Source organism: Bombina bombina, chromosome 7 (genome assembly GCF_027579735.1).
Source record: "Bombina bombina isolate aBomBom1 chromosome 7, aBomBom1.pri, whole genome shotgun sequence".
Classification (NCBI taxonomy): Eukaryota; Metazoa; Chordata; class Amphibia; order Anura; family Bombinatoridae; genus Bombina; species Bombina bombina.
Window position 1 is genome coordinate 94,771,207 of NC_069505.1, and position 26,056 is coordinate 94,797,262.

The window sequence follows — 26,056 nt, forward strand, 5'->3', positions numbered from 1 at the left end:
TACCTGTCTGGGTCATAGGAGGTGGTGAGTGCCCCAGCCATTGGGGTAGAAGGTGCCAGTTGTTTTTTTATAATTTTAAAATAGACGAATTATGGAGGATTCTGATATTTTAGAGGGGGACCTCTCTGATACAGAATTTGATACCTACGTATATTGTGAGGAGGCCTGGGTAACCCAGCCCTCTCAATTATGTTCCGTATGCTGTAATAGGGTGTTATAATCAATCAATGTTGAGATGTTAGAGACCACTGAACAGTCCGCCTCAGAGGATTCCTCGTCCCGTGAAGTGTGTTCCCTAGAATATTCTGTTCTTACACATGCAGTTTCCCCGAATACCACTGCTCCTTCGGCTGAAGGGGGCTTTTTTCCAGTAGAGGTTACTGCGCAGTTCTGCATGGCCATCTCTACGGCCTTAGCGATTTTTCCTCTACCTGCTACGTGCAAGCGAAGGGTTAATCCATGCACTTCTGCTCAGGGACCGGCGTGTAAAATGACGATTGTATCTGAGCAGTCATCTGGGGATGCGGTAGGACCTCCAGGGTCGGAGTTTGCTGAGTTGATTCCTCTGACTAAAGAGGATTTAGAATGGCACGCCTGCGATTACTTCTGAGAGGTGTTTTGGCGATGCTAGAGGATCCCAGTACTGATCCGTCAATTGATTCTCAGTCCTCTTAATCAGATAGCGATCTTGACTAGACAAGTAGAGAGGGATGGAGATCCTATTCTTTCTTTCATGTAATTAGCAAGAGTCCATGAGCTAGTGACGTATGGGATATACATTCCTACCAGGAGGGGCAAAGTTTCCCAAACCTCAAAATGCCTACAAATACACCCCTCACCACACCCACAAATCAGTTTTACAAACTTTGCCTCCTATGGAGGTGGTGAAGTAAGTTTGTGCTAGATTCTACGTTGATATGCGCTCCGCAGCAGGTTGGAGCCCGGTTTTCCTCTCAGCATGCAGTGAATGTCAGAGGGATGTGAGGAGAGTATTGCCTATTTGAATTCAATGATCTCCTTCTACGGGGTCTATTTCATAGGTTCTCTGTTATCGGTCGTAGAGATTCATCTCTTACCTCCCTTTTCAGATCGACGATATACTCTTATATATATATATATATACCATTTCCTCTGCTGATTTTCGTTTCAGTACTGGTTTGGCTTTCTACAAACATGTAGATGAGTGTCCTGGGGTAAGTAAGTCTTATTTTCTGTGACACTCTAAGCTATGGTTGGGCACTTTTTTATAAAGTTCTAAATATATGTATTCAAACATTTATTTGCCTTGACTCAGGATTTTCAACATTCCTTATTTTCCAGTCAGTTTCATATTTGGGATAATGCATTTGAATCAATCATTTTTTTCTTACCTTAAAATTTGACTTTTACCTGTGGGCTGTTAGGCTCGCGGGGGCTGAAAATGCTTCATTTTATTGCGTCATTCTTGGCGCAGACTTTTTTGACGCAAATTTTTTTTTCTGTTTCCGGCGTCATACGTGTCGCCGGAAGTTGCGTCATTTTTGACGTTCTTTTGCGCCAAAAGTGTCGGCGTTCCGGATGTGGCGTCATTTTTGGCGCCAAATAATGTGGGCGTCTTATTTGGCGCTAAAATATTATGGGCGTCACTTTTGTCTCCACATTATTTAAGTCTCATTATTTATTGCTTCTGGTTGCTAGAAGCGTGTTCACTGGCATTTTTTCCCATTCCTGAAACTGTCATTTAAGGAATTTGATTAATTTTGCTTTATATGTTGTTTTTCTATTACATATTGCAAGATGTCCCACGTTGCAACTGAGTCAGAAGATACTTCTGGAAAATCGCTGCCTGGTGCTGGAGCTATCAAAGCTAAGTGTATCTGCTGTAAACTTTTGGTAGCTGTTCCTCCAGCTGTTGTTTGTATTGAATGTCATGACAAACTTGTTAATGCAGATAATATTTCCTTTAGTAAAGTTCCATTACTTGTTGCTGTTCCGTCAACATCTAATACTCAGAGTGTTCCTGATAACATAAGAGATTTTGTTTCTAAATCCATTAAGAAGGCTATGTCTGTTATTCCTCCTTCTAGTAAACATAAAAAGTCTTTTAAAACTTCTCATTGTTCAGATGAATTTTTAAATGAACATCATCATTCTGATTCTTATAGTGGTTCTTCTGGTTCAGAGGATTCTGTCTCAGAAGTTGATGCTGATAAATCTTCATATTTATTTAAAATGGAATTTATTCGTTCTTTACTTAAAGAAGTCCTAATTGCATTAGAAATTGAGGATTCTGGTCCTCTTGATACTAAATCTAAACGTTTAGATAAGGTTTTTAAATCTCCTGTAGTTATTCCAGAAGTTTTTCCTGTTCCTGGTGCTATTTCTGAAGTAATTTCCAGGGAATGGAATAATTTGGGTAATTCATTTACTCCTTCTAAACGTTTTAAGCAATTATATCCTGTGCCATCTGACAGATTAGAATTTTGGGACAAAATCCCTAAGGTTGATGGGGCTGTCTCTACTCTTGCTAAGCGTACTACTATTCCTACGGCAGATGGTACTTACTTTAAGGATCCTTTAGATAGGAAAATTGAATCCTTTCTAAGAAAAGCTTATTTGTGTTCAGGTAATCTTCTTAGACCTGCTATATCTTTAGCGGATGTTGCTGCAGCTTCAACTTTTTGGTTGGAAGCTTTAGCGCAACAAGTAACAGATCATAATTCTCATAGCATTATTATTCTGCTTCAACATGCTAATAATTTTATTTGTGATGCCATCTTTGATATCATTAGAGTTGATGTCAGGTATATGTCTCTAGCTATTTTAGCTAGAAGAGCTTTATGGCTTAAAACTTGGAATGCTGATATGTCTTCTAAGTCTACTCTGCTTTCCCTTTCTTTCCAGGGTAATAAATTATTTGGTTCTCAGTTGGATTCTATTATCTCAACTGTTACTGGAGGGAAAGGAACTTTTTTACCTCAGGATAAAAAGTCTAAAGGTAAATTCAGGTCTAATAATCGTTTTCGTTCCTTTCGTCACAACAAGGAACAAAAGCCTGATCCTTCATCCTCAGGAGCGGTATCAGTTTGGAAACCATCTCCAGTCTGGAATAAATCCAAGCCTTTTAGAAAATCAAAGCCAGCTCCTAAGTCCACATGAAGGTGCGGCCCTCATTCCAGCTCAGCTTACGTTTTTTCAAAGAAATTTGGATCAATTCCGTTCACAATCTTTGGATTCAGAACATTGTTTCAGAAGGGTACAGAATTTCCTGCAAAGAGATTTTTTCTTTCCCGTGTCCCAGTAAATCCAGCGAAGGCTCAAGCATTTCTGAAATGTGTTTCAGATCTAGAGTTGGCTGGAGTAATTATGCCGGTTCCAGTTCTGGAACAGGGGCTGGGGTTTTATTCAAATCTCTTCATTGTACCAAAGAAGGAGAATTCCTTCAGACCAGTTCTGGATCTAAAAATATTGAATCGTTATGTAAGGATACCAACATTCAAAATGGTAACTGTAAGGACTATCCTGCCTTTTGTTCAGCAAGGGCATTATATGTCTACAATAGATTTACAGGATGCATATCTGCATATTCCGATTCATCCAGATCACTATCAGTTTCTGAGATTCTCTTTCCTAGACAAGCATTACCAGTTTGTGGCTCTGCCGTTTGGCCTAGCAACAGCTCCAAGAATTTTTACAAAGGTTCTCGGTGCCCTTCGGTCTGTAATCAGAGAACAGGGTATTGTGGTATTTCCTTATTTGGACGATATCTTGGTACTTGCTCAGTCTTCACATTTAGCAGAATCTCATACGAATCGACTTTTGTTGTTTCTTCAAGATCATGGTTGGAGGATCAATTTACTAAAAAGTTCATTGATTCCCCAGACAAGGGTAACCTTTTTGGGTTTCCAGATAGATTCAGTGTCCATGACTCTATCTTTGACAGACAAGAGACGTCTAAAATTGATATCAGCTTGTCGAAACCTTCAGTCACAATCATTCCCTTCGGTAGCCTTATGCATGGAAATTCTAGGTCTTATGACTGCTGCATCGGACGCAATCCCCTTTGCTCGTTTTCACATGCGACCTCTTCAGCTCTGTATGCTGAACCAATGGTGCAGGGATTACACGAAGATATCTCAATTAATATCTTTAAAACCGATTGTACGACACTCTCTGACGTGGTGGACAGATCACCATTGTTTAGTTCAGGGGGCTTCTTTTGTTCTTCCGACCTGGACTGTAATTTCAACAGATGCAAGTCTAACAGGTTGGGGAGCTGTGTGGGGGTCTCTGACGGCACAAGGGGTTTGGGAATCTCAGGAGGTGAGATTACCGATCAATATTTTGGAACTCCGTGCAATTTTCAGAGCTCTTCGGTCTTGGCCTCTTCTAAAGAGAGAATCGTTCATTTGTTTTCAGACAGACAATGTCACATCTGTGGCATACATCAATCATCAAGGAGGGACTCAGAGTCCTCTAGCTATGAAAGAAGTATCTCAAATTCTGGTTTGGGCGGAATCCAGCTCCTGTCTAGTTTCTGCGGTTCATATCCCAGGTATAGACAATTGGGAAGCGGATTATCTCAGTCGCCAAACGTTGCATCCGGGCGAATGGTCTCTTCACCCAGAGGTATTTCTTCAGATTGTTCAAATGTGGGGACTTCCAGAAATAGATCTGATGGCATCTCATCTAAACAAGAAACTTCCCAGGTATCTGTCCAGATCCAGGGATCCTCAAGCGGAAGCAGTGGATGCATTGTCACTTCCTTGGAAGTATCATCCTGCCTATATCTTTCCGCCTCTAGTTCTTCTTCCAAGAGTGATCTCCAAGATTCTGAAGGAATGCTTGTTTGTTCTGCTGGTAGCTCCAGCATGGCCTCACAGGTTTTGGTATGCGGATCTTGTCCGGATGGCTTCTTGCCAACCGTTGACTCTTCCGTTAAGACCAGACCTTCTGTCGCAAGGTCCTTTTTTCCATCAGGATCTCAAATCCTTAAATTTAAAGGTATGGAGATTGAACGCTTGATTCTTAGTCAAAGAGGTTTCTCTGACTCTGTGATTAATACTATATTACAGGCTCGTAAATCTGTATCTAGAGAGATATATTATAGAGTCTGGAAGACTTATATTTCTTGGTGTCTTTCTCATTATTTTTCCTGCCATTCTTTTAGAATTCCGAGAATTTTACAGTTTCTTCAGGATGGTTTAGATAAAGGTGTGTCTGCAAGTTCCTTGAAAGGACAAATCTCTGCTCTTTCTGTTCTTTTTCACAGAAAGATTGCTATTCTTCCTGATATTCATTGTTTTGTACAAGCTTTGGTTCGTATAAAACCTGTTATTAAGTCAATTTCTCCTCCTTGGAGTTTGAATTTGGTTCTGGGGGCTCTTCAAGCTCCTCCGTTTGAACCTATGCATTCATTGGACATTAAATTACTTTCTTGGAAAGTTTTGTTCCTTTTGGCCATCTCTTCTGCCAGAAGAGTTTCTGAATTATCTGCTCTTTCTTGTGAATCTCCTTTTCTGATTTTTCACCAGGATAAGGCGGTGTTGCGAACTTCTTTTGAATTTTTACCTAAGGTTGTGAATTCCAACAACAACAGTAGAGAAATTGTGGTTCCTTCATTATGTCCTAATCCTAAGAATTCTAAGGAGAAATCATTGCATTCTTTGGATGTAGTTAGAGCTTTGAAATATTATGTTGAAGCTACTAAGACTTTCCGAAAGACTTCTAGTCTATTTGTTATCTTTTCCGGTTCTAGGAAAGGTCAGAAGGCCTCTGCCATTTCTTTGGCGTCTTGTTTGAAATCTTTAATTCATCATGCTTATGTCGAGTCGGGTAAAACTCTGCCTCAAAGGATTATAGCTCATTCTACTAGGTCAGTTTCTACTTCCTGGGCGTTTAGGAATGAAGCTTCGGTTGATCAGATTTGCAAAGCAGCAACTTGGTCTTCTTTGCATATGTTACAGAAGCATTAGTTATTTTGTTGTGAAGAGCTTATTTCCCAGCAGCAATGCCTGAACCAGCAAGCCAGCGCCTAAGAAGGGCTCCAAGAAAACCGTAACAAGTATCATTTCATAAAGAGTTAACTTTTTTTTTCCAGCTTTTAGAAACTATTGTCTAATCACCTCTGGAGCCAGACTGCTAATTGATAAGATGAACTTGTAAACTTGTTATCTTAAGTACTGTAATCCTATTGTCGCCTGTCAAAGGACAGTGCTCTCTATCTAAATGTGTGATGGGGGATTTTGTGCTTCCCCCCCTCTCCCCCTGGGAGTGCCCTGTGTGCATGTAACCTTAATAAAAAGCAGGCTGGGCATCTCAGTCCTGAGTTCTTGTTTGACCCTCAATCGCAGCGTTGACTCGTTTTTGTGGGCAGAAGGGTATCCTAGCTGTACTGCAGCTAAGGGAGATTATTCTATATTTGCGAGACTCATATAGAATACTATGGAAAGCAGCTTCTCCCCTCTTTAGCAATAGGGATCCAGGCTACTAAGCGGTCCATCTCTCAGCGAGACTAAGGGTAACCGTAACATTTGGCGGCAGCGGCGGGATTTTCCTGGATTTCCTAGGAGAGGTACAGAACGGATGGAGAGCGCTTACGAAAAATTGAAGCGTACAACCCTAAAAGATTTACTTGAAAGCAGAGGGGGGTACGCCAGCAACCGCCCGAGGAGAGAGCTGATCGCAGAATTGACCGAACTGGATCAGAGCTTCACAATGGCGGAAACACCGACCACGATTAGTGACGAAAAAACCAGGATTGTTCGGGAAAGGCTCTCATTATACGGGCCGAACCCCTCCATGGAATTGGTACAGCAGTTGATGGCGGAGGCGGACGAGGATATACGAGAGACTCGAGCCCACGAACTCAACCTAGCGAACGCACACCGCAATGCTGAAGCCCCGCAGGTAATCATCCCTGTCGAAAATGCTGGGAGGCCCAAGATACCCTATGCGGCATTTCGTCCCTTCCTAGAGAGCGAGACAGGGATTGATGAATATTTGGCGGACTTCGAAAGGCAATGTGCCCTGCACCAGATTCCCAACAGAGAGTGGCCCACGATATTGTCTGGGAAACTATCCGGGCGAGCCCTGGAAGCCTTTCGTACTCTGGGTGCTGAGGAAGTGACACAGTATGAGCTAGTTAAGGAGACACTGTTGCGACGGTACGCTGTAACTCCGGACACGTATCGCCGACAGTTTCGGGGCACGGAAAAGAAGCCTAACGATACCCATATGGAATGGGCGCACCGAATGCGGAGAGCGGCAAATCACTGGCTGAGCGGAAGTAAAGCGGTGACTGGGGAGGAAATTTTACAATTGTTTCTCTTAGAACATTTTTATAATGGCATGGAACAGCAAGGGAAGGAATGGCTGCTAGACAGGCGGCCTTCTACCTTAGAAGAAGCAGCCAAATTGGCCGATGAACATTATGACTCCCGTCTTCACGAACCCATGAACTACCGAGCTCCAGCACGGGTCGAACCCAGAGAGGTTTACCGTGCACCCCCTCGTGCTGAATTCCGATCCCCGGTGCCCACAGGGCCCGTCCGACACTCAGGACCACCCAATAACAGCTCTGAGCGTCCCAGACCGACTTGCCACCGATGCAAGCAACCAGGGCATTTCATGGCTAGCTGCCCCCTTAATACGCACCAGACACCCAGGAATTACAATTACCCCTCTGGGTCCTATCGTCCGGCCCGGGCCCTCTGTGTTAACCAAGAGGCCCCTATGGAGGGATATGTGGGGCCGCTTCACGAGGCAGACCCTGTATATGCTGCCTCAGATAACCGCCAGCACCATCGGCAGAGGGTATGGCTCGAGGGGCGATCTACCGAGGGATTGCGAGACACAGGGGCTACTATCACGCTGGTACAGAGTCATTTGGTGCCAGAGCACAAGCGATCCGGACAGACTGTGGCCGTTAGAGTGGCGGGGGGGGATGTGTACAAAATTCCAACAGCTAAAGTGCATCTTGATTGGGGAGCGGGAAAGGGGGCTGTGAACGTGGGCCTAATGGATAATTTACCTGCCGAAGTACTACTGGGCAACGATTTGGGCCCCATGACTTCTGCCTATGCTCCAGTATGCAACAACGAGGCGGACCCAGTGACTACACGGGCCCAAGCCCGGACGGAGCGAGAGCTCTCACCAGTGCGGGAGACACAGGTAAGACCTACCCCGACCTTGCCTGACAGGTTAGGCCCCATACCCTGGGACACCCCAGATGCTTTCAAGGCAGAGTCTAAGACTGACCCGACCTTACAAAAGTACCGGGAACGAGCAGAGACCGGAGGGGGCGGGGCAGATAACGAAACATTCTTATGGGAAAAAGGGAAACTATACCGCTGGACAGAGAAAAGGGGACAGCGTAGGCGACAGCTGGTAGTGCCCCACAAATACCGTCAAGAAATCCTCAAAATAGGCCACGACATCCCCTTAGCAGGCCACCTAGCCGTTACCCGTACCCTACACCGCATTACTCACACGTTCTTTTGGCCAGGGGTGCACGCTGACGTTAGAACTTACTGTAACACCTGCGATGTGTGTCAACGAGTAGGAAGGCGAGGCGATCACCCTAAAGCCCAGCTAGTAAATATGCCCATTGTAGAGGAACCCTTCAGCCGGGTTGCTATTGACCTAGTGGGACCACTGGCTACCCCTAGTCCCTCCGGTAAGCGATACATTCTTACCGTAGTGGACTACGCTACCAGGTACCCAGAGGCTGTCGCCCTATCCAACATACAAGCGGATACGGTAGCGAATGCACTAGTACAGGTGTTCTCCCGGGTAGGATTTCCAAAAGAAATCCTATCCGACCGAGGCACCCAATTTACGGCTGAATTGACCCAACAACTCTGGCAGGTTTGCAAAATTAAGTCCCTCCTGAGCTCCCCATACCACCCCCAGACGAACGGGCTGTGTGAGAGGTTCAATGGGACCCTCAAGCAAATGCTCAAGACGTTCACTCAGGAATACCGAGACTGGGAACGCTTCCTGCCGCACCTCCTATTTGCTTATCGGGAGGTGCCCCAGGAAACGACAGGGTTCTCTCCCTTCGAGTTGCTCTACGGAAGAAAGGTACGGGGACCCCTAAACCTGATCCGGGAGCACTGGGAGGGAGAGATGGAGGCTGACGGTGTCCCAATTGTGCCATACGTGCTGGAACTCAGGGACCGAATGGAGCAATTAGCCAAATCCGTGCGGGCTAATCTCCAGTTGGCCCAGAGAAGACAGAAAGTATGGTACGATCGGGGGGCCCGAAAGAGAATCTTCACCATAGGACAAAAGGTGTTAGTACTTAAGCCGGTGAAGACAGACAAATTGCAGGCGTCCTGGCAGGGTCCCTACCAGATCGTAGAGAAAAGGGGAGACACCACTTATGTGATAGCTAGCTGCCACGACAACAATCTTAGAAAGACATTCCATGTAAACATGCTCAAGGAATATTTTGAGCGACCAGAGAACGTGACGGCCGTATGTTGTTCCCCTCAGGAAGACCCCGACAGTTTACCCATTCCAGACCTATTAGAAAAGAGCCTCCCCACAGGTATAGTGGCGCAGGTTCAGATAGGGGACCGACTTAGCCCCACTGAAAGGGAGCAGCTCAACCAACTCCTCCAGTCCAAACACCTCACCTTCTCCCCGAAGCCAGGGTACACTACTTTAACCACCCACCAGGTAGATACTCCGGGACAAGCTCCCTTGCGCCAGGCTCCGTACCGAATCCCCGAAGCAGTTAGGACAGGAATGAAGAAGGAGATCGATGAGATGCTCCAGCTCAGGGTAATTGAGCCCTCCGATAGTCCCTGGGCCTCCCCAGTTGTCTTGGTGCCCAAGAAAGATGGGACCACCCGGTTCTGCGTAGACTATCGAAGGCTCAATGAAAAGACCGTGACGGACGCTTACCCTATGCCCAGGGTAGACGAGCTACTCGATCGTATAGCCAGGGGAAATTACCTGACCACTATTGACCTCTGCAAAGGTTACTGGCAGATTCCCCTGGCCCCGGAGGCTATCCCCAAGTCGGCATTCGTCACTCCATTCGGCTTATATCAGTTTAGGGTAATGCCGTTTGGGATGAAGAATGCCCCAGCTACATTCCAGCGCTTGGTGGATAGGCTCCTGGATGGCTTCCAGAGTTTTGCTTGCGCCTACCTGGACGACATAGCGATCCACAGTGAGTCCTGGGAGGACCACTTAGCTCATGTGGGAATGGTTCTGGATCAGATCCGGGCTGCTGGCCTGACTCTGAAGCCAGAAAAATGCCACTTTGGGATGGCCGAGGTACAGTACCTGGGTCACCGGGTGGGGTGTGGAAAGCAGCGACCAGAGCCGGCCAAAATAGAAGCTGTCGCCAATTGGCCCACCCCCATCACTAAGACTCAGGTCCTAGCCTTCCTGGGCACGGCAGGGTACTATAGACGGTTCGTACCAGACTACAGCACACTTGCCAAACCCCTGACTGACTTGACCAAAAAGAACTTACCTCGACAGGTCCTGTGGTCTCCCCACTGTGAAACGGCTTTCCAGGCTCTCAAAAATGCTCTAACGCTCCTGTCTTGGCGGCCCCAGCCCTTAACAAACGTTTTATCGTCCATACAGATGCTTCCATGTTCGGGCTGGGAGCCGTCCTCAGCCAAGTAGGCGAAGATGGAGGGGAGCATCCAGTTGCCTACATCAGCCGGAAGCTCCTGCCCCGCGAAGTCAGCTATGCAGCGGTCGAAAAGGAGTGTTTGGCTTTGGTGTGGGCATTAAAGAAATTGACTCCCTATTTATATGGTCAGGAGTTCACTCTGGTCACCGACCATAACCCGTTGGTGTGGCTGAACCGGGTCTCTGGAGATAACGGCAGGCTATTACGTTGGAGCTTATCGTTGCAACCCTTCAATTTCACCATTACTTACAGACCTGGGAAACAGAATGGCAACGCTGACGGGTTGTCCAGACAAACCGACCTCAGCCCCGCATAACCAGCGGTCTGGACAGCCTTAGTCTGCCCCGAAAAGGGGTCAGACCGTGTCTGCCAGAGTGTTCCACAGAAAGGGAGCACTGTTACAGAAGCATTAGTTATTTTGTTGTGAAGAGCTTATTTCCCAGCAGCAATGCCTGAACCAGCAAGCCAGCGCCTAAGAAGGGCTCCAAGAAAACCGTAACAAGTATCATTTCATAAAGAGTTAACTTTTTTTTTTCAGCTTTTAGAAACTATTGTCTAATCACCTCTGGAGCCAGACTGCTAATTGATAAGATGAACTTGTAAACTTGTTATCTTAAGTACTGTAATCCTATTGTCGCCTGTCAAAGGACAGTGCTCTCTATCTAAATGTGTGATGGGGGATTTTGTGCTTCCCCCCCTCTCCCCCTGGGAGTGCCCTGTGTGCATGTAACCTTAATAAAAAGCAGGCTGGGCATCTCAGTCCTGAGTTCTTGTTTGACCCTCAATCGCAGCGTTGACTCGTTTTTGTGGGCAGAAGGGTATCCTAGCTGTACTGCAGCTAAGGGAGATTATTCTATATTTGCGAGACTCATATAGAATACTATGGAAAGCAGCTTCTCCCCTCTTTAGCAATAGGGATCCAGGCTACTAAGCGGTCCATCTCTCAGCGAGACTAAGGGTAACCGTAACAGCATACTTTTACTAAATTCTACCATTTTTATGTGTTTTCTTCTTCTGAAGCTGTTTTTGGTAGAAAAGTACTTCAGGCAGCTGTTTCAGTTTGAATCTTCTGCTTATATTTTCAGTTTTTTTCATTATAAAATTTAAATTATTTTGGGGGTGGATTATTTTTCAGCGGAATTGGCTGTCTTTATTTTATCCCTCCCTCTCTAGTGACTCTTGCGTGGAAAGATCCACATCTTGGGTAGTCATTATCCCATACGTCACTAGCTCATGGACTCTTGCTAATTACATGAAAGAAAACATAATTTATGTAAGAACTTACCTGATAAATTCATTTCTTTCATATTAGCAAGAGTCCATGAGGCCCACCCTTTTTGTGGTGGTTATGATTTTTTTGTATAAAGCACAATTATTCCAATTCCTTATTTTTTATGCTTTCGCACTTTTTTCTTATCACCCCACTTCTTGGCTATTCGTTAAACTGATTTGTGGGTGTGGTGAGGGGTGTATTTGTAGGCATTTTGAGGTTTGGGAAACTTTGCCCCTCCTGGTAGGAATGTATATCCCATACGTCACTAGCTCATGGACTCTTGCTAATATGAAAGAAATGAATTTATCAGGTAAGTTCTTACATAAATTATGTTTTTAATAATTTTAATTTTATATTATTTAGAATCCCGGTTCTGAGCTCTACGGGGGTTTGTGTCGTATGACAGGCTGGACCTGTTTTTGTTTGCACACTCCTTTGGCTATCACTTTTGTGCGCTTGCCGATTTTCTTCTGCTATTTCTTTTTAGGATAGTTTTTTTTTTGTTTGCTTTTAGAGCTTTGGGTTGTTGTAGGGTTGTTTTAGGAAGACGTTTCGTCAATGTTTTTTTTTTGTACTAACGACTTTGATGGTCGTGATTGTTGAAGACTTCCAGTGGAAGCTTCTAGGTCTCTGTTCTGGGTGATGTTTCCCTCGATAATTTTGAGACAACATTTAAGCCTCGGAGCCTATTGGGGTTTTTTTGTGAAATATTTTCCGTTTTTCTAGCATGGCTAGAACTTAAGATCTTTTTGTTTAGCCCTTAGGTGTTCTGGCAGATATGTCGTATCCTAATTGACAGGCAGGACCTGTTTTGGGTACTAGTTAAGTCTGCTCTTTATTTCTACAGGAGGAGTGATTTCTAGCTGTTTGGGTCCAGGCAGCGCAGGCCCATCTATCATAGATGACAGGCAGGACCTGTTTTAGGTGCTATCTTGGATGGGCGCTTGACGCTGGATCAAGAAGAAGATATCTTTCCGGTTTTCATCCTTTAGAACAGATCCGGTTCTTAGGGACTGTATCTTCCAGTACACCCCGTTCTGATCCTAGTTTTTTTTCTGGTATTGGGGGTTTAATGTGGCAGTATCCTGCTTCCAGTTTTTTATAGTAGCTCCCGGGTCTTGACGTTTCTGGTTTTTCTTACCATCGTCTACTAGTAGACTTTTGGGGGATTTTCTCTTGTCTTTTCGATCCTCAGAGTAGGATCTAGACCTTAGTTTCTGGTGTAGGCACCAGGGTGGACCATTGGATGCTGCTTTGGTCTTACAGACAGGAACATTTTTCTTCAAATCTGCAAAGTTAGAGTTTTCCACATTGGGTTATGCCCTCCAGTCCCCTTTCTGGTCTTCATTGGCGCTGTGGTGAAGAGTGAGGTATTCAGCCAAGGCCGAGACTTTGGCATGGCGTTGGAAATCCGTCTTATCTGACCTACATGGAATACCGTTTGGGGACCTCGATCTCCAGGGTCTGTCCAGTTCTCCCTGTCCTGTGGGATTAGTATTTTCGCTCTCCCGGGGCGGTTTTGACTTTGTCACTTCCCTGTCAGTGGGGAGAGAGTGTCCCTCATCATCCATCATAGGTGTGGAAGCAGACTGCGGTCAGGCCGGGGAGTTCATTCTACTGCTTCTTCTTGGAGTTTATACTTTTTTTTAGGGAGTTGCATCAGGTTACTTTTGTACCCGTGCAGGTGCTGGTCTTCTTCAATGATCCCTTCCGTCTATAGATTGGTTTTTACATACTATAATCTTATCGTTACACTCTTCCAATACTCCTCAAAGGGGGTTTTTTCCTTTTATAATAATGTTGTGTTACAAGATTTGTTTTTTTTCTCCCTAAGATTGTTATTTTTCCATGTAATTTTCCTTCTCTAAATGAGAGAGGATTTTTTTTCCCCTTTCGGGAATCATACCTTGATGTTTCCTTGCAGTCTGCATTAGCATAGACAGTTTGTTTCTGTTGTATATTAGTAGCTGAGAAGTGCAAGGGTTTGGAGTCTTAGTTGACTTCCTTATTGTTAGTGGAGGAGTGTTTTTTCACTTGCTTAGGAGACAGCAGGACACTAGTCTCCTCAAGGGTTTATGGCTCAGTTCGAGAGCAGTGACGTCTTCTTGGGTCTCTAGCATGAGATCTCTATGGTTCCGATTGTTGGGCGGCTGTTTGGTCCTCTCAGCATTCTTTTTGCTTCTGTTGAAGCAGCCTTTGGGAGTTTGGGTTGTTGCAGGCTGTGGTGCCCTCAGATTTCGGCTGCCTTTTCTGCTTACCCTCCCGTTACCATTCAGTGTCCTCTGTAGGTTCGGTATTTCCCATAAGTAATGAATGCAGCTGTGGACTCTCCATGTACTAAGAAGGAAAACATAAATTATGCTTACCAGATAATTTTCTTTCCTTCTGTACAGGGAGAGTCCACAGCTCTCGTCCATAGCTCTCGTCCATGTTCTCCGAAAGGCCCTAAATTTAATTTGTTTCTTCTGGCACCTTTTTCACCCTGATATTTCTCCTACTGTTCCTTGTTCCCACGGCAGACTGACTGGGGGATGACTGAAGTGTGGGAGGTATTTAAGCCTTTGGCTGGGGTGTCTGCCGCCTCCTGGTGGCCAGGTTCTGTATTTCCCATAAGTAATGAATGCAGCTGTGGACTCTCCCTGTACAGAAGGAAAGGAAATTATCTGGTAAGTATAATTTGTTTTGTTTTTCTTTCATGATTCAGATAAAGCATGCAATTTTAATCAACTTTCTAATTTACTCCTAATATCAAATTTTCTTCGTTCTCTTGCTATCTTTATTTATAAAGCACTCATGTAAAGCTTAAGAGCCGGACCATTTTTTTGTTGAGAACCTGGGTTACGTTTGCTTATTAGTTTGCTAAATGTAACCACCTATAAGCAAGCGCTACCCAGGGTACTGAACCTAAAATGTGCCGGCTCCTAAGCCTTAAATTCCTGCTTTTTTTAAATAAAGATAGCAAGAGAATGAAGACAATTTGAGTAGGAGTAAATTAGAAAGTTGCTTAAAATTTCAAGCTCTATCTGAATCATGAAAGAAAAAAAAATTGGTTTAGTTTCCCTTTAATTTTTAGAGCTAAATTGAGCAATAAGTTTACACTGCACACATAATATGGGTAGACTTGATGGGCCTTTTGGTCTTATCTGCTGTTAAATACTATGGCTGATTTATCAAGGGCCGAATGGCCCCTGATGCCCCTGTTTCCGTGCAAGATACAATGGGGTTGATTGACACCCCCTGCTAGTGGCCTATTGGCTGCAAATCTGTAGGGGGCGGCATTGCACAAGCAGTTCACCAGAACTGCTTGTGCAATGCTAAATGCTGACAGTGTATGCTGTCGGACATGATACGCTACAGCAGTGTTTCCCAACCGCGGTCCTCAAGTACCCCCAACAGGCCTGGTTTTCATTATAGCTGAACCAGTGCACAGGTGAAGTAATCAGCTGATCAGTAACCAACCTGCTCTCATCCATCAGCTGATTATTTCACCTGTGCTCTGGTTCAGCTATAATTAAAACCAGGACTGTTGGGGGTACTTGAGGACCGCGGTTGGGAAACACTGCGCTACAGTGTATCATGTCGGACAGACATTGTTAAATTGGCCCCTATGTTTCTGTGTTACTCGAAAGAGGGTAAAAATAAGAACAATATACTGCAGAGTTATTTCGTTATGCATAACTAAATATTTTGTATCATAATCTTAAAGGGACAGTCAAGTCAAAATTAAACTTTCATGATTCAGATAGGGCATACAATTTTAATCAACTTTCCAATTTAATTTTATCATCAAATTTGCTAGGTAGGCTTAAACTGATTTCTAAACCGTTGAAGGCCTCCTCTTGTCTCAGAGCATATTGACAGTTTGTCACAGTTAGACGTTAGTTCACGTGTATCCTATAGATAACATTGTGCTCACTCCCGTAGAGTTATTTATGAGTCAGCACTGATTGGCTACAAAAGCAAGTGTGTCAAACAAAGTGAAATAAGAGGCAGTCTGCAGAGACTTAGATAGTAGGTAATCACAGAGGTAAAGTGTTTATTAATATAATTGTGTTGGTTATTCAAAACTGGGGAATGGTAAATATAGGGATTATCTATCTTTTTAAACAACAAACATTTTAAAGTAAACTGTCCCTTTAAGGTGCTTACTGTCCCTTTAAAGTAATATGAAACCCAACATTTTTATTTCATGATTCAGATATAGAACACAATTTCATTCCCCCCCCCCCCCCCAGTTTACTTCTATTATTATTCTTTGTTGAAGAGATATCTAGATAGGTAGCGTGCACGTTTGGAACACTACAGGACAGGAAATATTGCTGCCTTCTAGTGCTTTTGCTAATGTTTTACTTTGTTGCAAATCTGCTGCCATATAGTGCTGCAGACACGTGCACACTCCTGAGCTTAGCTTCCTGTTTTTCAACAAAAGATAAGAAAACAACATAGAACATTTGCTAATAGAAGTAAATTGAAAAGTTGCTTAAAATTGTATATTCTATCTTAATCATTACAGAAAAATGTTGGGTTTATGCCCCTTTAAATCTAATTTGCCATTTACCAGTGCATTCTTCCAATTTTCGTACATCCCTTTGCAGAGCGATTACACCCTTCTCTTACCTAATCAGTGTACATAGCTTAGTATCTTCTGCAGAAATAGAGAGATGCTGCTATTTAATCTTCTCTCCGTCATTTATACAAAATATTAAAGGGACAGTTGTTTAAAAAGAGAGAGAATCCTTTACCACCCATTCCCCAGTTTTGCATAACAAACAGTTATACACGTTTTACCTCTGTGATTACCTTGTATCTAAGCCTTTGCAATCTGCCCCCTTAATTCAGTTCTTTTGACATACTTGCATTTTAGCCAATCAGTGCTCACTCCTAGGTAACTCCACAGGTGTGAGCTCAATGTTCTCTATATGAAACACATGAACTAATGCCCTCTAGTGGTGAAAAACTGTCAGATTAGAGGCGGCCTTTAAGGTCTAAAAAATTAGCATATGAACCTCCTAGATTTTGCTTTCAACTAAGAATACTAAGAGAACAAAGCAAAATTGGTGATAAAAGTAAATTGGAAAGTTGTTTAAAATTACTAAGTTACTATTCTTGACTGTGCCTTTAAAAAGAACTGGACCCATTGTTGATCCTTGGGGGACCCCAGTAATTACGTTTATACAGTCTACGTATAGTTAATTTAGTACAACTCCTTGATCCCTGTGTTTTATTAAATTATTTGTTATGTATATTTATTTTAGACATTTTTTAATTCTATCCTCTGTCTATTTGAGAATACTTTGTCCAAATGTATGCAATTTAACTATTCCCTTAAATCACTGATATTTATATTTTTATATTATATTTTTTCATTATATGTTTTCATTAATACAACAATTAGTATAATTAATATAATAATTAGTACTTGCGGTTTAGCATTTATTATTTTTCTAATAATATTATACTATAATAATATATTTGTTATGATTAAAAAGTACACTTTTACATTCTTTATATACAAATTGGGAAGATTTCAACTCCTGTGAAAACTAATCAAATGGATTTTAGGTAAGTGTTTTTCTCCTAACGTTTTCATACTTTTTGTACCCATCCATAGGTGAAGCATCATTGCAGAAGAAGTCATCTAGAGAAGTAACACCAGCAAACAATCATAAGGAACCATGCTCCTCACTTTCACAATCTCCAGCTTCCACCTCCTCATCTAGTGCAGGGAAATCGATTGGACAGCAACTTCAATTATCTTTCCCATCATCTGGACTTTACTCTCTATCCCCTTCACCTTCCCCACCTCCATCATCTCCTAGTGGACTGGAGAGGCTTTCGCTGCCCAACTCTGGTATCTCGGGAACATCTGCTTTCAGGTTAAAGAATGCTTTTACTCCACGGGCTGTTCAAGTGCAGGCCTCAGCAGCAAATCGTTCAGTTTCAAGACCTGGGGAGCCTCCCCGTTTCAATGGGACTTTACATAAGCTAGAGCCTCCCAGCTCAAATGATCAAACACCGTCTAAGAGACCAGAGGTCAAAAATCCTCTTAAACCACCTTCTAAAAGACTGGACATTTCAGAGCTTCCTAGAATACCAAAGATAAAAAAGGAAATAGATGAAAAGTCTAACAAAGAAGTGCACAAACAATCTGAGACATCAGTAAGCATAAGTAGGAATACCAGCTTTCCTAGTACTTGTGTGAATCAACTAACTGGACGAGAGAGTCACCAGTCTGGGAGGGTTAACACTACAGAAAATAGGACTAATAGTTCACGTCAGGAGTCACAGGAACAACAAAGGCACAGTATTGGAGATACTTCTAGTCACACAAGTTCAGGTAGTGGACCGTCTTTACCTTACTCTAGCAGCTCAAGGAGTGTAGGCTCTTCAGATGTGGGAGGAGGGGGTCTTCGTATAACAATAAGTGGGAGTTCTGAGAATTCCTGTAGAGTGTTCAGCCCAAGTTCAAGAGATCCTTTCCGTTGTTCTGACGGAAAAACCCAACAAAAAGTTACTCCTGTATGTACTAAAAAGGAGAAGCCTGTTAAAAATGAAATATATGATCCATTTAATCCAACAGGTTCAGATTCAGGCTCTCCAAGCACTAGTCCAAAAAGACATGAACCGTCTCCTCCACCTTCTGCTAGTAGTGTACCTCAACCTAGTGAACCCTCTCCTCCACCTTCTGCTAGTAGTGCACCTCAACCTAGTAGCAAAGTAGGAGGATTTCGGAGCTTTAAGTTAACCACCCACTCCAGCAAAATAGTCTCAAAACTTGGTCCTGTATTTTCTGATCTGTCTCCAAAACATAGGGATTTAAAGAATTTCTTAGACTTGAGCCCACTTTCAACTCCTTACATTAAGGCAGAGAAAGAGATAAAAAAGGAAGTTCTTGAAGAAGATGAGATTGAGCATACACCTTTCAGAATATCCTGCCCACTCTCTGGTTTGAAGATTACTTCTGATCTGAAACCCGGAGGTAGTCGTGGCTTCCACTTTGATCATGAAGACAAAAAAGAGATTAAATGTGAGCTAGAGACTCTTCCAAGCAGGGTCATTCATCAGAGTACACTAAGTAATAGACTGGTGTGGGAGTCAAAATCTCCAGGACAGTCTCAATCCCCTTCAGTTAGTATTGAGCTGGTGAAAAAGGAAAAGACTGCCAAGGAAGAACTGAAGGTATGCTCACAGACCAGGTCAGAAACAAGGTCCAAAGAGAAGGATTCAAGATCAGAGATGTGTTCCAAAGAGAGAGAATCCAAGTCAGGGACATGTTTGAAAGAGAGAGAATTCAGGTCAGGGACACATTCAAGAGAGAGAGAATCCAAATTGGGTACATGCTCCAAAGAGAATGAATCGAGGACAGGCAGACGGTCCAAAGAGAGAGAGCACAGGTTAGGGACACACTCCAAAGAGAGAGAGTCCAGGTCTGCTTCTTCGTCTTCGGATGAAGAGAAAGATAAGAGATCAAAAAATAAAACACACAAAATAAAAAGGGATCGTAGTGATGGTTCCAGCTCAGGCAGTTACGAACGTTCCAAGAAAAAAAGACAGAAGGAGAAAAAGAAAGAGAAAAAGAGAAAAAACTCTGAGTCTAAAGAGAGAAAGAGATCAAGATCAAGCAGCCTTAGCAGCTCTTCTCAGAGAATGTATAACAGCAAGAAAAAGAAAAAAAAGAAGCACAGGTCCAGATCTGACTCTCGTTCCATTAGCCCTGAGAGAGATAGGAGGCGGAAGCACAGATATGAAAAGAGTTATGTTCTTAAAGAGCGGGGCATGAAAGGAAAAGAAAAAAAAAGACCTAAAGAGGAAAAAAGACCTAAAGAGGAAAGAGAAAAGCAGAGATCAAGGTCACCACAGATGCCCAAGGAATACAAAGCTCATAAGTCAAAAGAAAAAAACTTTCGCTTCGTTACTGAGGAAAAATCGCACAGCATTCTACAGTCAATTGGAGGGGAAAAGAGCTTTGCCTGTACTCTTACTGTTGAAACAGAATATCAGCCTGTCAAAGAAGAAATAGAGGAGTCATCAATACATTTGCCCCTTGAGGAGGTTGACAGTGACTCCTATCACTCCTTAGACAAAGTTGCATTATTGGATATAAAACAGGAAGAGAGTGAAGATTCTTCAGGTGATGATTTAAATAATATGGAAAACAAAAGCCCACCATGGTCTCCATCCATCTTAGATTCTCTTCTCCCTAAAGATAAGAGCGAAAATGTCCAAGAACCTCCACCACCACAATCCGATATACCTGCTTTAGATGGCATGCTTCCTAAGGTAGAAGTAATTAGTCCACAAGATTCCCCATCATCTGCTCTCACTGATCCTCCTAGTCCAAAGTCTGTCAGTCCCCATTCCAGCCCTTCTAAAGACAAGTTACCATCTATCACCATTGCAGCTGTCAAATCAGAAACTGATGATCTTCAGTGGTCTCCATCCCACTTGGATGACTTTCTTCTTAACGAGCTTTCAGATGAAGTGTGCTCTGTAGAGGAAGCCAGCCCTGACGATGTTGACCTTGAAGAGGCCATCTTAATGAAACAAGATCACAAGGTGAGTAAAACCAGTTAAATGCTCATTTCTCCAACATAGGTGTGTCCGGTCCACGGCGTCATCCTTACTTGTGGGATATTCTCTTCCCCAACAGGAAATGGCAAAGAGCCCAGCAAAGCTGGTCACATGATCCCTCCTAGGCTCCGCCTTCCCCAGTCATTCTCTTTGCCGTTGTACAGGCAACATCTCCACGGAGATGGCTTAGAGTTTTTTGGTGTTTAAATGTAGTTTTTATTCTTCAATCAAGAGTTTGTTATTTTAAAATAGTGCTGGTATGTACTATTTACTCTGAAACAGAAAAGAGATGAAGATTTCTGTTTGTAAGAGGAAAATGATTTTAGCAACCGTTACTAAAATCGATGGCTGTTTCCACACAGGACTGTTGAGAGGAATTAACTTCAGTTGGGGGAAACAGTGAGCAGACTTTTGCTGCTTGAGGTATGACACATTTCTAACAAGACTATGTAATGCTGGAAGCTGTCATTTTCCCTATGGGATCCGGTAAGCCATTTTTATTACATAAGAATAAAGGGCTTCACAAGGGCTTTTAAGACTGGTAGACATTTTCTGGGCTAAAACGATTGATATATAGGCATTTTTAATACTTCATAGCTTTGAGGAATTATTTTATTCTTGGGAATTATGTAAAATAACCGGCAGGCACTGTATTGGACACCTTTTTCTCTAGGGGCTTTCCCTAATCATAGGCAGAGCCTCATTTTCGCGCCTCTATTGCGCAGTTGTTTTTGGCAAGCATGACATGCAGATGCATGTGTGAGGAGCTCAGATACATAGAAAAAGCTTTCTGAAGGCGTCATTTGGTATCGTATTCCCCTTTGGGCTTGGTTGGGTCTCAGCAAAGCAGATACCAGGGACTGTATAGGGGTTAAATATAAAAACGGCTCCGGTTCCGTTATTTTAAGAGTTAAAGCTTTCAAATTTGGTGTGCAATACTTTTAAGGCTTTAAGACACTGTGGTGAAATTTTGGTGAATTTTGAACAATTCCTTCATACTTTTTCACATTTACAGTAATAAAGTGTGTTCAGTTTAAAATTTAAAGTGACAGTAACGGTTTTATTTTAAAACGTTTTTTGTACTTTATCAAGTTTATGCCTGTTTTACATGTCTGAACTATCAGATAGACTGTGTTCTGTATGTGGGGAAGCCAAGGTTCCTTCTCATTTAAATAGATGTGATTTATGTGACACAAAATTTAGAGAAAATGATGCCCAAGATGATTCCTCAAGTGAGGGGAGTAAGCATGGTACTGCATCATCCCCTCCTTCGTCTACGCCAGTCTTGCCCACACAGGAGGCCCCTAGTACATCTAGTGCGCCAATACTCCTTACTATGCAACAATTAACGGCTGTAATGGATAATTCTATCAAAAACATTTTAGCCAAAATGCCCACTTATCAGCGAAAGCGCGACTGCTCTGTTTTAGAAAATACTGAAGAGCATGAGGACGCTGATGATATTGGTTCTGAAGTGCCCCTACACCAGTCTGAGGGGGCCAGGGAGGTTTTGTCTGAGGGAGAAATTTCAGATTCAGGGAAAATTTCTCAACAAGCTGAACCTGATGTGATTACATTCAAATTTAAATTGGAACATCTCCGCGCTCTGCTTAAGGAGGTGTTATCTACTCTGGATGATTGTGAGAATTTGGTCATTCCAGAGAAATTATGTAAGATGGACAAGTTCCTAGAGGTCCCGGGGCCCCCCGAAGCTTTTCCTATACCCAAGCGGGTGGCGGACATTGTAAACAAAGAATGGGAAAGGCCCGGCATACCTTTCGTCCCTCCCCCTATATTTAAGAAATTGTTTCCTATGGTCGACCCCAGAAAGGACTTATGGCAGACAGTCCCCAAGGTCGAGGGGGCGGTTTCTACTCTAAACAAACGCACCACTATACCCATAGAAGATAGTTGTGCTTTCAAAGATCCTATGGATAAAAAATTAGAGGGTTTGCTTAAAAAGATGTTTGTTCAGCAAGGTTACCTTCTACAGCCAATTTCATGCATTGTTCCTGTCACTACAGCAGCGTGTTTCTGGTTCGATGAACTAGAAAAGGCGCTCAATAAAGATTCTTCTTATGAGGAGATTTTGGACAGAATTCATGCTCTCAAATTGGCTAACTCTTTCACCTTAGACGCCACTTTGCAATTGGCTAGATTAGCGGCGAAAAATTCTGGGTTTGCTATTGTGGCGCGCAGAGCGCTTTGGCTAAAATCTTGGTCAGCGGATGCGTCTTCCAAGAACAAATTGCTTAACATTCCTTTCAAGGGGAAAACGCTGTTTGGCCCTGACTTGAAAGAGATTATTTCTGATATCACTGGGGGCAAGGGCCACGCCCTTCCTCAGGATAGGTCTTTCAAGGCTAAAAATAAACCAAATTTTCGTCCCTTTCGCAGAAACGGACCAGCCCCAAGTGCTACATCCTCTAAGCAAGAGGGTAATACTTCTCAAGCCAAGCCAGCCTGGAGGCCAATGCAAGGCTGGAACAAAGGTAAGCAGGCCAAGAAACCTGCCACTGCTACCAAGACAGCATGAGATGTTGGCCCCCGATCCAGGACCGGATCTGGTGGGGGGCAGACTCTCTCTCTTCGCTCAGGCTTGGGCAAGAGATGTTCTGGATCCTTGGGCGCTGGAAATAGTCTCCCAAGGTTATCTTCTGGAATTCAAGGGGCTTCCCCCAAGGGGGAGGTTCCACAGGTCTCAATTGTCTTCAGACCACATAAAAAAACAGGCATTCTTACATTGTGTAGAAGACCTGTTAAAAATGGGAGTGATTCATCCTGTTCCATTAGGAGAACAAGGGATGGGGTTCTACTCCAATCTGTTCATAGTTCCCAAAAAAGAGGGAACATTCAGACCAATCTTAGATCTCAAGATCCTAAACAAGTTTCTCAAGGTTCCATCGTTCAAAATGGAAACCATTCGAACAATTCTTCCTTCCATCCAGGAAGGTCAATTCATGACCACGGTGGATTTAAAGGATGCGTATCTACATATTCCTATCCACAAGGAACATCATCGGTTCCTAAGGTTCGCCTTTCTGGACAAGCATTACCAGTTTGTGGCACTTCCGTTCGGATTAGCCACTGCTCCAAGAATTTTCACAAAGGTACTGGGGTCCCTTCTAGCGGTGCTAAGACCAAGGGGCATTGCAGTAGTACCTTACTTGGACGACATTCTGATTCAAGCGTCGTCCCTTCCACAAGCAAAGGCTCACACAGACATTGTCCTGGCCTTTCTCAGATCTCACGGGTGGAAAGTGAACGTAGAAAAGAGTTCTCTATCTCCGTCAACAAGAGTTCCCTTCTTGGGAACAATAATAGACTCCTTAGAAATGAGGATTTTTCTGACAGAGGCCAGAAAATCAAAACTTCTAAACTCTTGTCAAGTACTTCATTCTGTTCCTCTTCCTTCCATAGCGCAGTGCATGGAAGTAATAGGTTTGATGGTCGCGGCAATGGACATAGTTCCTTTTGCACGAATTCATCTGAGACCATTACAACTGTGCATGCTCAGTCAGTGGAATGGGGATTATACAGACTTGTCTCCGACGATACAAGTAGATCAGAGGACCAGAGATTCACTCCGTTGGTGGCTGTCCCTGGACAACCTGTCACAGGGGATGAGCTTCCGCAGACCAGAGTGGGTCATTGTCACGACCGACGCCAGTCTGGTGGGCTGGGGCGCGGTCTGGGGACTCCTGAAAGCTCAGGGTCTTTGGTCTCGGGAAGAATCTCTTCTCCCGATAAATATTCTGGAACTGAGAGCGATATTCAATGCTCTCAAGGCTTGGCCTCAGCTAGCAAAGGCCAAATTCATACGGTTTCAATCGGACAACATGACGACTGTTGCGTACATCAACCATCAGGGGGGAACAAGGAGTTCCCTGGCGATGGAAGAAGTGACCAAAATCATTCAATGGGCGGAGACTCACTCCTGCCACTTGTCTGCAATCCACATCCCAGGAGTGGAAAATTGGGAAGCGGATTTTCTGAGTCGTCAGACATTTCATCCGGGGGAGTGGGAACTCCATCCGGAAATCTTTGCCCAAATTACTCAGTTGTGGGGCATTCCAGACATGGATCTGATGGCCTCTCGTCAGAACTTCAAGGTTCCTTGCTACGGGTCCAGATCCAGGGATCCCAAGGCGACTCTAGTAGATGCACTAGTAGCACCTTGGACCTTCAAACTAGCTTATGTATTCCCACCGTTTCCTCTCATCCCCAGGCTGGTAGCCAGGATCAATCAGGAGAGGGCATCGGTGATCTTGATAGCTCCTGCGTGGCCACGCAGGACTTGGTATGCAGACCTGGTGAATATGTAATCGGCTCCACCATGGAAGCTACCTTTGAGACGGGACCTTCTTGTTCAAGGTCCGTTCGAACATCCGAATCTGGTCTCACTCCAACTGACTGCTTGGAGATTGAACGCTTGATTTTATCAAAGCGAGGGTTCTCAGATTCTGTCATTGATACTCTTGTTCAGGCCAGAAAGCCTGTAACTAGAAAAATCTACCATAAAATATGGAAAAAATATATCTGTTGGTGTGAATCTAAAGGATTCCCTTGGGACAAGATAAAAATTCCTAAGATTCTATCCTTTCTTCAAGAAGGTTTGGAGAAAGGATTATCTGCAAGTTCTTTGAAGGGACAGATTTCTGCTTTGTCTGTGTTACTTCACAAAAAGCTGGCGGCTGTGCCAGATGTTCAAGCCTTTGTTCAGGCTCTGGTTAGAATCAAGCCTGTTTACAAACCTTTGACTCCTCCTTGGAGTCTCAATTTAGTTCTTTCAGTTCTTCAGGGGGTTCCGTTTGAACCCTTACATTCCGTTGATATTAAGTTATTATCTTGGAAAGTTTTGTTTTTGGTTGCAATTTCTTCTGCTAGAAGAGTTTCAGAGTTATCTGCTCTGCAGTGTTCTCCTCCTTATCTGGTGTTCCATGCAGATAAGGTGGTTTTGCGTACTAAACCTGTTTTTCTTCCGAAAGTTGTTTCTAACAAAAACATTAACCAGGAGATAGTCGTGCCTTCTTTGTGTCCGAATCCAGTTTCAAAGAAGGAACGTTTGTTGCACAATTTGGATGTAGTTCGTGCTCTAAAATTCTATTTAGATGCTACAAAGGATTTTAGACAAACATCTTCCTTGTTTGTTGTTTATTCTGGTAAAAGGAGAGGTCAAAAAGCAACTTCTACCTCTCTCTCTTTTTGGCTTAAAAGCATCATCAGATTGGCTTACGAGACTGCCGGACGGCAGCCTCCTGAAAGAATCACAGCTCATTCCACTAGGGCCGTGGCTTCCACATGGGCCTTCAAGAACGAGGCTTCTGTTGATCAGATATGTAAGGCAGCGACTTGGTCTTCACTGCACACTTTTACTAAATTTTACAAATTTGATACTTTTGCTTCTTCTGAGGCTATTTTTGGGAGAAAGGTTTTGCAAGCCGTGGTGCCTTCCATCTAGGTGACCTGATTTGCTCCCTCCCTTCATCCGTGTCCTAAAGCTTTGGTATTGGTTCCCACAAGTAAGGATGACGCCGTGGACCGGACACACCTATGTTGGAGAAAACAGAATT

General features: G+C 43.6%; 1 protein-coding gene across 2 annotated transcripts in view; it reads left to right on the plus strand.

The window, feature by feature from the left end:
* PHRF1 (PHD and ring finger domains 1) overlaps window positions 1–26,056 on the plus strand; it is a 247,004-nt gene that overhangs the window by 152,566 nt on the left and 68,382 nt on the right. For both annotated transcript variants that reach the window (XM_053720192.1, XM_053720193.1), the window contains exon 14: window positions 17,524–20,468. In XM_053720192.1, the coding sequence (XP_053576167.1) occupies window positions 17,524–20,468 (2,945 nt within the window). The remainder of the gene's footprint in view (window positions 1–17,523; window positions 20,469–26,056) is intronic.